Here is a 13560-nt window from a genome sequence, read left to right as displayed (position 1 = left end):
AACCTTTGATTTTGATTTTTGATAGGATTATGGCCTTTAACCGATTTTAAATCTAGCCATTGTAATATGGTTGTACAGAATTAGACATACAAAAGTAAATATTTTTTTATTATAACAGCAACAAGCAATCTATCTCCACTAAAATGAATGAGAAAATAAAGTGTACTTTCCTATCCAAGTGAAGACCTACACTACATAAATATGTCGATGTATATCTAAGACACCCTACATTACATATATACATCAACGAAATTATATATGATAACAAATTCATATATTTAAAAAACAAAAAACAAAAAACAAAAACAAGTGAGACGATAATACGTATACACTTATGCATGAACCTTAGAATATGCTTATAGCAAGTGAGATGACAAATTCTCCTCTCCTGGAAACCACGTGAATATTGTCCATCCCAATTGCTTTGATTTCACGAGTAAAAGCAGAAAAAGGCAATGGCCAAACTGCAGCTCAGCAAATCCTACGAAAATTAAACTTCAGAAGGAACGTTTAGCGGTGTTTAGAATTGCCTCTGACGTTTTGAGATAGTACCATTAGATTGAGAATAGGATGCATTTTGCAGCCGCGAGTAGCTCACATCAGGAACAGATATAGCATAATCTGATGAACTATAAGAACTTCTAGGCCAGCACAACCCCGAGGCAGTCGGTGGGGAAGGCATCTGTGGCACTGTCCAGGATGCATCTGGTACCTGACCTAAGCACTCATCATCGCCAAGTTCCTCCTCGCCTGCCCTTAAAATTGGGGACTCAGACTCTCCAAGCTTACCACTATCAGCCTGGCACAGTTTATCACAAGAAATACACAGTTATTGACGGGTGCAACTGTAGATACAGATAAATGAAAACAATTACAAGTAAAGAATATGATTGCCTAAACTTGTAAGGCTATAAGTAAGTCCGTTCACAACTAACATAGTTGAGAAGCATATAACCACGCTTCACCGAAATGATAATTCAAACATATAGCAATTCTTATTGTGTTACAAGTAAATCAAAAGTCTGTGTCCTGAAAATTTAAGCGATCATAGAAGAGTGTCACCTATTAGTGCAGAACCATATAAAGGATTTTGCCTCAAAGGTTTCCTGTGGGCAAAAAGGTAACTAAGGACTGCATTGGCTTGTCCTAATCACCGAAAAATGCCTATAAGAGGAGCATAATCAAACAGCCTCAAGTTTACCCTGCTAAAGCAACTGTAAGTTTAAATGTTCTTTTATCCTCAAAGTTTACCCTGCTAAAGCAACTGTAAGTTTTAATGTTCTTTTATCCTCAAAGTTTAACCTGCTAAAGCAACTGTAAGTTTAAATGTTCTTTTATGGTTCATTACATGACTGTCAAACCACTTTGTCCCAATGTTTCACCTTGTTCTTGGACAACCAAGAAATTTTCACTCCCTTAATAAATCAACCTTAAAGAATAGTATATTTAGACTTTATAAACAAAGTAAAAGTACAATGTAACACAATTATAATCCATCTTTTCAAACAGAGGGGATATGGGAGAGAGAGAAACCACAAAAACACAAACAAGATCCCTTCCCCATATACACTCTAGGACGCTCATTAATGACCAGTAGGCTATACTCAAGTCAAAGGTAGCCAAATTAGCATTCTTCCAATGTATTCAAAATTGAATTATCGCTAAAAAGTAGAAGCATACCTTGGAGGTCCCCCCATTACCCAAGAACTCATAATTCTCATTGAAATCAGTTAATCCAATATATTCATCTATGTTCCATTGGGGAATGCTTTCAGCAGTGGAACCCCCAGTAAATGACATCTTTGGTGCTGTAAAATCTTGAACGCCACTGCCAACATGGACAGTCGATGCCTTATATTCTCCAACTGGTGGAATTTGGGTTTCACTCTTTGACACAGGATAATTTTTTTTTTCGGGCCCTTTTCCCCCAGAAACTGACTTGCCTAAAGAGGACTCAACGGGTTCAGTTGCCTCTAGAGCAACTTTCACCCCAGTGAGCAGGAACCTTTGGTGACCGGACACAAAGGAATTCGCAGTATGTATGGCAACATCACATTTTCTGCAGAGTAAAGCCCGGTCCTCTAAACAAAAGAAATATCCAACTGTATCCTGCAAAGACATGGCGCATTTATTTAAGTTGACCAAAATAAAAAAGGCATAATTTAATTGATGTTAAACAATTTATATATATAAACAATCAGGAAGTAATGCAAAAGTAGGAAATTAAAACAAAAATGATTTTCCTTTTTTTAGCCATGAAAAAATTGATGTTCTTTGAATGTTAAAATTGATGGAATAAATGGATCACGAAGCGTAAGATCATCACTTCCAACAAAATTTAAAGAAAGGAATAAAAATTATATGACCTAGTACATATAAACGCAAGAATAAAAGATTTGCAAAGAAAATGAAAAGTGGAAAGGACATGTCATCATAGCAGCACGCATGACCCAAGGACTGCCTGAGGAAATGTAAGATCTTGAAGCTTAGATAAAGCTTATTATGCCTATCCTGTCTGGGTTGCAAGTCTCTAAGCCATAAATCTCACTTGTTAATGGCCTTGAGGCCTACAAATTGCCTATTTCAAGCAGAATTGCTTCAATGTTCCTCAATCTCAAATCTTATTTTCTAAAGACATAATGGCCCATAAGGAGTAGACCAAAGACACCGGCCTTAAAATACAAGGAACCAAGAACAGATCCCTCCATTAAAAAAGGAAGAAAGGCATCTCATACAAAACATTATGTACATCACAATAGGTGGAGTCTAATACGGACACTGGCACTAATCTTTTTAACATGGTTCGGTCCAAACTTTGGCCCAGTCCACGGTTCTCTTATTGAGAGAGAATTCTCTAGAGTAATAGTACACCAAGAAGAATCTTCCTATTACAAATGGTGGCATCCGGTATGGTTGCACTCCTGTGACATTTGGTCTGATCACACTTATTGTCACAGGGTCACTCTATACTATGTATTTTTTTTTCCTGTGATGGCCTAAGTTCCCCAACTTAGTCAGCCAACCCAACACTCAAACGCACACAAACAATACTCGGATCACAAACTCACACACTCTCGTGTATCAGGTAAATAAACATGCACGAACACAAGTAAAGGCACACACCACAATTACAGGAGCTCTCTCCCAACTTTGTATATTACTCACAAATAACAAAGAATACAAGTGTACTTGCGCTGGACATCACACCCTGATGCCTCAGGCGCCCAAGCCATATAAATAACATGCCAACAGTGGCAATGGTTGACAACCCCAACCACCTAGGTGTCTGCTGGACCAACCAGCTCCAAGCTCATGGGACATCAACTGTTGGCATCTCCTCCAAGGGTCGCGACGCTCCACTTGAATCGTCCTCAGATCTTCCCTAGCAACCGTCATGTAAACTGCCCAAATGCACCTGTTCGTAGGGACACCATCATCAGACGCCTTGGGGACGCCTAGGGGCACGCCACCAGTCAGACGCGCGCACCAACCCACGTGGTGCCATAAGGCACCAATATACCAACACATGATTTCCCATCATTTCCGAAGCTTAGCAACACCTAAAAATGGCCTAGACACTGTCCCTAGGCATTGGCCAAAGACCCCCCCTGGGGGCACCAAGGTCACCCCCTCTAAGGAGGATTCTGGAGATTTAACCCTCTGGCAGGAACATATATGATTTTTGCTTGGGAGACATATTTCCATTTTTGGAAACCTTCCCAAGCTCAAATCATCAAGCCCTTTTAACCTCCCATCCTAGACCCCTCTAGGCTCCTTTTCCACCATAAAACGCCCAAGGAATAATTGTTTGGCTCGGTGGTGTCTGTTCCACCCAAGCCTGCGCCCATGTGCGCGCGCGCTAACCTCCTGACGCGCGCGCCTGCACACGCACACACCTGTCTGCGCGCACCTATGCGCGCCTGGCCTGATGAGGGGGTAACAGACCTCCCCCACCAGAAGAACTCGACGTCCTCGTCGAGATGTTTTGGAGATACGCATTCACCTGGTCCTCGAACTGCCACAAGGACACTGCTTTCTCCCAAGTAGCATCAGCTACATCCTCGCCCTTCCATTGAACCAGATACTCCGTCCTCTGATTCTTCTTGCTGGCACCAAGTACTCTATGCTCAAGCACCCGCTCAATTTCCTTCTCGAATTGCTTCCTCACAGTGGGAGGAGCTCTTACTGCCTGTTGCCTCGAACCTGAACCATCATCATGAAACTTCTTCAGAAAACTTACATGAAATGTAGGGTGTACCTTAAATCTTTCTGGCAACTTCAGCCTATAAGCCACCGCTCCCACTTTCTTCACAATCTCGAAAGGCCCATCGTACTTCTGCACCAAACCTTTGTGGTAACGCTTGTTAGTCACCTTTTTCCAAATCTGGGGTGTAAGTTTCAACAAAACCTTATCCCCAACAGAAAACTCAACATCCCGCCTACGCTGATCTGCGTATTTCTTCATTCTCTTCGAAGCTTTGGCAAGACTATCCCTCGCTAGTTCCAACAACTCGGTCCTATCTCTCGCAAACCGATATGCAGCCGGACAAGAACCTTGAGATTTCTGCTTCGCCACCTCATGCGGCGTCAGTGGCTGTCTCCCAAACACTAGTTCTGCAGGGCTCATCCCTGTGGCCGAAGACTGATGAACGTTGTAGCAGTATTGGGCCACATCCAACAACTCCACCCAGTTCCTCTGGCTTGCAGTAACATAATGTCTCAAGTATTCTTCCAGCAGTTGATTCATTCTCTCGGTCTGACCATCAATTTGGGGATGATTTGCAGTGGAGAACTTCAAATCTGACCCCAACATATTAAGCAAAGTGGTCCAAAACCTTCCCGTAAACCGAGAATCTCTGTCACTGATGATATCAACTGGAATACCGAAGTATTTCACCACATGCTTCATTATCAAACCAGCAGCCACCTCTGCTGTACACGCATGTGGTGCGGGAATGAAAATACCATATTTCGAAAAACGATCGACAACAACCAAAATCGATCTCATCCCCTCAATGTTCGGAAACCCCACAATAAAATCCATACTGATGCTTTGCCACGGATGCTCCGGGATAGGCAGAGGTTGTAGCAAGCCTGCCTCTCTCTTCCTTTCAGTCTTGTCCTTCTGACAAACTAAACAAGTCCGGACATACGTCTCTACGTCTTCCTCCATCTTAGGCCAACAGTAGGACCTAGCTAACAAAGCCATCATCCGCTCCACACCTGGGTGCCCTGCCCACTGTGGATCGTGTGTTTCCCGCAACAGTTCTGTTCTTAAACTCCCACTTTTCGGAACAAACAACCTGCTACCCTTGGAGTATAGCAAGCCGTCTTCAAGCCAATATCTTCGCACCACCCCCTCGGTGACCTGAGTTTTCAACTTGGCGTATTCAGAATCGAGCAGGGGCTGCTCCCTCACCCGGCTAAGAAAGGTTGTCTCCACCTGAGACAACGCCGCAATGTAAGTCTCCACGTCTTTTCGGCTCAGAGCATCAGCAACCTGATTCTGCCTCCCGAGTCTGTGAACCCACACAAAATCGAACTCAGCCAAGTACTCTTGAAATACGTATTGGCCACATTATCGGTGACCACCGTAAATCTCGTTCCCAGCAAGTAATGTTGCCAGACATCTAGGCAATGTACCACTGCAGCCATCTCTTTCTCATGAGCACAGTACCTTTGCTCTGCATCCTTTAGCTTCCTGCTCTCGAATGCAACTGGGTGACCCTCTAGCACCAATACTCCACCCAATGCTCTGTCGGATGCATCAGTGTGTACTTCGAATGGTAATTCAAAATCTGGGAGCCTAAGGACAGGCTCTGAAGATACTGCCACCTTCAACTTTTCAAAGGCTTCCGCACACTCTTCAGACTAGCACCACTGCTTGTCCTTCTTCAGAAGATCTGTTAGAGGACTCACTTTCTTTGAATACCCCTTGATGAACTTCCGATAATAGTTTGCCAAACCCAAAAATGACCGTAACTCTGCCACTTTCTTCGGAGCGGCCCAATCAACTATTGCCCTGATTTTATCTCCATCCATTCGTAACTTGCCCTTACTAACCCGATGCCCGAGGAACTTGACTTCCTGCCGGCAAAACTCACATTTCTCTTTCTTAACATACAACTTGAATTCCTTCAACTTCGAGAACACCTGCCTCAAGTGTCTCACATGCTCTACCAAAGTATTGCTATAAACAACAATGTCATTTAGATAAACCACCACAAAACGATCTAAAAACTCATACAGAACATCATTCATAAGGTTGCAAAACGTAGCCGGGGCATTGGTCAGCCAAAACGGCATAACCAAAAACTCAAAAGAGCCATACCTCGTCACGCACGTAGTCTTTGACTCATCCCCCGGCGTGATCCTGACCTGCCAGTACCCCGATCTGAGGTCTAGCTTTGTGAAGTACGAGGCCTTAGATAACCGATCGAACAAATCTGCAGCATTCGGCACTGGATATTTGTTCTTCACTGTTACTTTATTCAAAGCTCTGTAATCCACGCACATACGCAGCGATCCGTCTTGCTTCCTTTGAAAAAGAACTAGAGCACCATACGGAGCCTTGGATGGCTGTACCAACCCCGCGTCGAGTAAGTCATCCAACTGTTTTCTCAATTCAGCCAATTCTGTCGGACCCATCCGGTAAGGGGCCTTGGCCGGTGGCCTTGTCCTTGGTTCTAATTCGATTTTATGATCGATGGCTCTCCTTGGTGGTAATTCCCTTGGTAACTCAGGCGGCATCACGTCAGCATACTCCGCCAATACCTCAGCCACAGAATCTGGTACTTCAACAACTTGGTCTGGCTTGATCTCTATCAACGCCGCGACATAAGCTTTGTTTCCCTTTTTCAAACCTGACTTGAACTGCTTGGCCGACTGCAGCTCAATACCCTTCTCCCTACTTTGGTTCCCAGCAACAGCGTCGACGAAACACGGCCTCGTCGCATATCATCACTCCACGCAGATGCGGCGCCACCATGGCTTTAGCCGCACTCAGAAATTCAATTCCAAGGATCAGATCAAAGTCATCAAGAGGCACCACCATTAGATTGCTCTCTGTCTCCCATGAGCCAACCTTCAAGGTGATCCTAGCCGAACCCTGGATCGGCTTTGCCTCTGAATTCACAGCTTTCAACTTATTGGAACTCTGAACAACATCGAGACCCAGTCTCTCCGCCTCTCGGTGTGCAACAAAATTATTCGTCGCACCAGAGTCAACCATGGCTTTCACTTCCCTTCCGTTGACAAAAGCTTTAACGTACAACAATCCCTTGAACTGGGTAGTCGGACCCGCTGTCAAAGCATTCAACAACTGTAGAGGGTTCATACGGGGTTGTCCTTCTTGGCTCACGGTTCCAGTCTCCTTGGTAACCATAGCGTTCACTTTGCCTCTTAATGGACATTCCCTCGCAAAATGTGGGCCTTGGCAGATAAAGCAGCCCCCATTTTTCCCTTTGCCACGATTGTCAGATGTGTTGGAGGAACTATTCCGTTCGTTCCCTCCTCCACCATCTTTCTTCTTCCCGTCGTTTCTCTGTCCTCCCTGAGAACCCGAGGGTTTGTTGTTCTTCTTCTTCTTCCCACCATTGTTAGACTTCTTGCTCGCATTCCCCTGCGAAGTCTGGGCTGTGTATTCGAAATCTACCAGCTTTTCGGCCGCAGCAATGGAAGTGAGTAGATCCGTCACCGCTTGCCTTCGCAGTTCAGCCTATGCCCAAGGCTGAAGACCTGATAGAAAGTTGAACAATTTGTCCTCCTCGGACATGTTCTTAATATCCAGCAATAAGGAACTAAATTCCTTAACGTAATCTCTTACGGTTCCCGTGTGCTTCAACTTTTTGAGGGACTCCCTCGCAACCCACGCTGTGTTGCAAGGGAGGAATTGATCTTTCAATTCCTTCTTCAAGACATCCCATGTCTCAATCTTGGGACGGCCCGCGCTAGCATCATCCTCCATCCTAGTGCGCCACCATAACTTGGCGTCACCTTGAAGATACATGCTGGTTATCGATACTTTCTCAGAATCCGGAATCTTCGCGGCTCTGAAATATTGTTCGACATCCCAAAGGAAATTCTCTAATTCCTTTGAATCACGACTGCCATTAAAGGTCTTCGGTTCAGGAACCTTGACCATGGAGGAACTACCAGAAAACTCAAAGCCCTGATTAGCCATAACCCTCTTCAACAAAGCCATATCCGCATCCAATGCCATGGCTCGGTCCTTCAGAGACCGTGAAAGAACTAAGACGTCCTCAGACAACGTCTTGATCTTCTCGGACAGATCCTTCTCCATCTCAGTCATCGCCTGACCGATAACACCGATCCTCTCAGTGGCATCCTTCTGCAAGTCCGTGATAGCATTCCCCAGAAGAGTCAGCTGCTCCGAATGCTCATCACCACGAACGAACAAACTGACTTCAGTATCTTCCGCTGGGGCACCAACGCACTCCTCAAGCCGTTCCACCCTTTCTCTCAATTTTGACATTGTCACCATTGTTGCTAGTTTCCCAACACGAAACCTGGCTCTGATACCAGTTGTCACAGGGTCACTCTATACTATGTATTTTTTTTCCTGTGATGGCCTAAGTTCCCCAACTTAGTCAGCCAACCCAACACTCAAACGCACACAAACAATACTCGGATCACAAACTCACACACTCTCATGTATCAGGTAAATAAACATGCACGAACACAAGTAAAGGCACACACCACAATTACAGGAGCTCTCTCCCATCTTTGTATATTACTCAGAAATAACAAAGAATACAAGTTTACTTGCGCTGGACATCACACCCTGATGCCTCAGGCGCCCAAGCCATATAAATAACATGCCAACAGTGGCAATGGTTGACAACCCCAACCACCTAGGTGTCTGCTGGACCAACCAGCTCCAAGCTCATGGGACATCAACTGTTGGCATCTCCTCCAAGGGTCGCGACGCTCCACTTGAATCGTCCTCAGATCTTCCCTAGCAACCGTCATGTAAACTGCCCAAATGCACCTGTTCGTAGGGACACCATCATCAGACGCCTTGGGGACGCCCAGGGGCACGCCACCAGTCAGACGCGCGCGCGCGCACAGGTGCGTGCGCACCAACCCACGTGGTGCCATAAGGCACCAATATACCAACACATGATTTCCCATCATTTCCAAAGCTTAGCAACACCTAAAAATGGCCTAGACACCGTCCCTAGGCATTGGCCGAAGAACCCCCCCTGGGGGCACCAAGGTCACCCCCTCTAAGGAGGATTCTGGAGATTTAACCCTCTGGCAGGAACATATATGATTTTTTCTTGGGAGACATATTTCCATTTTTGGAAACCTTCCCAAGCTCAAATCATCAAGCCCTTTTAACCTCCCATCCTAGACCCCTCTAGGCTCCTTTTCCACCATAAAGCGCCCAAGGAATAATTGTTTGGCTCGGTGGTGTCCGTTCCACCCAAGCCTGCGCCCATGTGCGCGCGCGCTAACCTCTTGATGCGCGTGCAACTGCCTGATGCGCGCGCCTGCGCACGCACACACCTGTCTGCGCGCACCTATGCTCGCCTGGCCTGATGAGGGGGTAACACTTCTGTAAGTGTGACATTTAGTTTGATTGCATTCTTAAGGGGTCTAATTGCACTTTTGTGAGTGGGGCATCTAGTCTGGTCGCACAAGAGGCTCGTGCTTGCGCAGGAAGCATGGTTTTAAAAAACGGTCACGGCATACGCCTTGAGACGAGGTAATTCAAAAATGCTTCATACGTTTGCTGTGAGGCTTACGCCTCAAGTCCGTGAGGCGTAGGCTTCTATTCTTACCCTTCAACTTTACATAGCCCTGGTTGTTTTTAAGGCACATATGGGATTTTAAAAACCTTTCCCTCTTCTTTCTTTTCATTCACTGCAGGAGCTTCACTACGCTCTCTCCCTCCTCTCATCTTCCTCAGCACCCTCTCTCGCTCTCCTCATCTCACACACTAACATTCTCAGCCCCTCCAATAGTGATGGAGATGATGGTCAAGCTATACAATTTGATTATTCTACAGAAAGTCCCAACAAACAATAGGGATGAGTTCTTGGACATTTGAGTTGGAATATGTCTTTCTTTATGTTTAGACTTTAATTCTACCATTCATCTATTAATTAGGATTTTTCGTTTGAACCTTTAATGAACTTAGTTTATGATTTAAAGGCTTATAACTAGTAATTTCATTAATTTGTTATAGAATTATGTGTTGCTTGTTATGAATTTTATGAGTTTTATGATATTTTTTGAAGTCTTTCTTCTTATTGCTCAGATGACACTCACACTTTGAGAGCTCGTTGAGACGACGCTCGCATAGGAGGAGCTCGTTGAGACGACACTCACACTTTAGGAGCTCAAGGTTGCGTATGAGGGGCTAGTAGGAAGAGCTTGCTTTCACGCATAAGGAGCTTGTAGGAAGATTTCATTAAGATGACACTCGCACTTTGAGAGCTTGTTGAGATGACGCTCGTACGAGAGCTTGTTCAGACGACACACGCTTTGGGGGCTCATTGAGACTATGCCCACACAAGAGGAGCTCAGATGCCACACACTTTGGGAGCCTGTGGTCGCACATGAGGAACTCAAAGGAAGAACTTGTTGAGATGACACTCGCATTTTGGAAGCTCATTGAGGCAACGCTCACATAGGAGGAGCTCGTATATAGCTAAAAAAGGCATGCTTGTTTTACTATTTAATCATACAACAACATAAACTATTGTTGCTCAAAGATACTCGTGGCACATACTAATACAAGTGGCTCCATCATGTTTGGTTGGACAAAAATAAGGAATTAAAATAGAAAACAATTCTTTTGTTTGGTTTCAATCTAAAGGGTTGAAATGTCAATCAAATGGAACGATTTTCTACTATTTTGGTGGAACTATTCCAAAAAAAAAAAATAGGTGTGCAATATTTTTTTTGTTAATTAAATTTTCTTATTCATATTAAATTTTATTTAATTCCATTCCTATTCATATTCTAATTACAAAATCTATTTCAATATTTTCATTACACCCAACCAAATAGCCCTTAAATTCTTAGGTGAGTTTCACCTTATTAGTAGTGATGGCCAGGCCAGCACCATTCTAGAGTGTCCTTTAGCACTTTTCTAAGGGGTCCACATGTTAATAAAAAAAATGATATGATATTTAGTGATAAGTTTTTTTTTTCTTTTTTACAATTGAAAGTTCACCCAGAGGACCTCTCATCATAATTTATCCAGAATTCAGGAACACAATACCACTAATCTATAACTATTCTCCTATTATTCAATATATATATATATGCAGGAAAATCTTGATTATATTTTAAAAAAAAAATTATGGCGTTCCTCTAGTTTCCTACTTATTATGGAAATGCCACCCAGCAGAATCACATAATCCTAATTTCTCCAGAAACCAAGGAACATCACGCACAGCTAATCTCTATAAATATTATTCTCAAAAGGACTCAATTCTGGTAAAAATCTCACATAAAAATAAGAAAATACTTGCTAAAAAAAACTAATCAGAATTCGAATCGTTCAGATCAAATTGCAAAAAAACAGTAAGAGTAATAATAATTGTTGATACGAAACTAAAACTGCAAATTTCAATCGGTACCTGGCAGATATCGCATTTGGGCATGTCAGAGGAAGAAGTAGAAAGAGGAACCCTCTGGTGCTTACTGGCGAGCTTGTTGGCGGCGTGAACCTTCTCGTCGCAAGCCCAGCACAGCGCCGCCTCATCCGCGCAGCACAGCACGCTCGCCTCCGCCGCCTCACACACGTTGCACTGTATCTTCATATTCCCCCCTCGATCCTAACTTCCTTGTCTCTTTTCCTCTCTGAAAGATCCTGAACAGAGAAAGAAGAAGAAGAATCCAGTTGTAGTCTCTCTCTCTAAAATCAGGAGGAGGAGGAGCGAGAAAGAAAGAAAAAGGGGCGTGATTTTCTTACACGGAAGTGTGCGCTAGTTAGTACATAATAATAATAATAATGGAAATTTCTACGGGGTTCAAAAAAAAAAGTTCTTTTTTGTTCTCAAACCCCACAAAAGTTTTCGGATCTATTTTATTATACTGTATATATTGCAGTCATTTTCGGTACCTGTATTTTTTTTTTATTATTTAATTAGATTATATGATTCAATAAATTAATTTTTTTGAACTTTATATTTTGTAAAATTGTTAAAATATAATTTTAAACTCGATTTTGGTCATATTTTTTTAACTAAAATTATAAATAATTTACCAAATTAATAATTCAGAACAAAAATAAAATTATTCTGCTTAAAAACTATGTTGTTATATTCAATTTTTTCTTTATCAAAATTGAGTTTAGTGTTATATTTTAACTATTTTACAAAATATATGATCAAAAAAGTAATTTGTCAAAACACAGGATCCAAACAAGTAATGAGACAAAACGCAGTATCCAAAAAAATATAAATCATTTATAGTATTTTTCTAAAAGTTTATAAGATTAAAAATTTGTTACACACGTGATTAATATTTTTATGTATTTAATTTTTGTTAATGTAAATTATTCTAAATTTTTTAAAATTTTATAAAATACTCTAAATAACTGTAATATACATTATTATTATTATTATTATTATTATTATTATTACAAAAATCATGTCAAAAATTATTTACACATAAAAAATAAAATTTAAAAAGAGAACCTGTCAATGTTTGTTATTTTTAAAGTCCCTACCATGAAATAATCCAATAATAATAAGTTAAATTTGGGACTGTTGATATTTTTTTGAGGCTATTAAGGTGTGGTCTACGTGGCATCTTCTCCAGTCTGTCGTGGCGCGGGAAACAAATATCTTTTTTGGACAGTGGATGCCACGCTCTTATTACGAGGGTGGTGTAGAAGTAGGGTCCACCCGCTTCCCATTTCGCCAAACGCGGAGTCAATTCTCTTGCCTTGGTTTGGTGTTCGCATTCAATTCAACCGTGGCTTTCATTTCCAACTGTAATTTTATAAAGAACAATTATATCTCCAACCAAAATTTGTAAATAAATATTAAATTTTAATTGCATATATCATGATTCTTTTATAAATAAATAGTATTTTTATACTCGAAACTATTATCACTATATAATTGTACCTCTAAATAATTTACGATATTAAAAATTCTTCTTAAATTATACATGTTATTGAAATATTAGATTTTATCATATGTGGCTAACAGATTGATGATGTGGTATTTTGACTGTTGATGTAACACTGTCATGTGTAGAATAATTAACAATTTTACCCCTCAAACTTTAACCACTACTAAATTGTGCCATTTTTATTAAAACTAATTTTTTTTTAAGAAAACCTCATATTTTTTCTTAAAAATAATAATTATATCCTTAAAAATAAATTATTTTAAAAGATTAAGAAAATAAACAATACTAAAAGTTTCAAACTAATTAAATAAATTTTTAAAAACTCAAAAATATAAAACCTAAGTAATAACAAATCATTTTTTTCACTTTTTATTTTCTTTTACAATATAAAATAAATATATCTTAAAATAAAAATTAAAAATAAATCATAAAACAAGGTTT

The 13560-nt window shown here is 41.5% G+C and overlaps 1 protein-coding gene across 1 annotated transcript; it reads right to left on the bottom strand.

The window, feature by feature from the left end:
* Positions 1–87: 87 nt before the first annotated feature.
* LOC133794101 (B-box zinc finger protein 22) lies at positions 88–11981 on the bottom strand. Its single transcript, XM_062231295.1, has 3 exons — positions 11616–11981; positions 1681–2109; positions 88–799 (listed from the first exon to the last, which is right to left on the bottom strand). Exons 1-3 carry the CDS (start codon positions 11796–11798, stop codon positions 521–523), a joined length of 891 nt encoding a protein of 296 aa, XP_062087279.1. The 5' UTR covers positions 11799–11981; the 3' UTR covers positions 88–520.
* Between the last annotated feature and the right edge of the window lie 1579 nt (positions 11982–13560).

The sequence above is a fragment of the Humulus lupulus genome, chromosome 8, assembly GCF_963169125.1.
Source record: "Humulus lupulus chromosome 8, drHumLupu1.1, whole genome shotgun sequence".
Taxonomy (NCBI): Eukaryota; Viridiplantae; Streptophyta; class Magnoliopsida; order Rosales; family Cannabaceae; genus Humulus; species Humulus lupulus.
Note: the sequence above shows the minus strand (reverse complement) of the source record. Positions and strands in the feature narration are given on the sequence as shown.

Excerpts from the sequence above, each read along its gene's own strand:
- LOC133794101 (XM_062231295.1), bottom strand. The coding sequence starts at position 11,798 with ATGAAGATACAGTGCAACGTGTGTGAGGCGGCGGAGGCGAGCGTGCTG. Across the intron at positions 2,110-11,615 it reads CCAAATGCGATATCTGCCAG|GATACAGTTGGATATTTCTT; the intron begins GTACCGATTGAA and ends ATGTCTTTGCAG. Across the intron at positions 800-1,680 it reads GTAATGGGGGGACCTCCAAG|GCTGATAGTGGTAAGCTTGG; the intron begins GTATGCTTCTAC and ends AAACTGTGCCAG.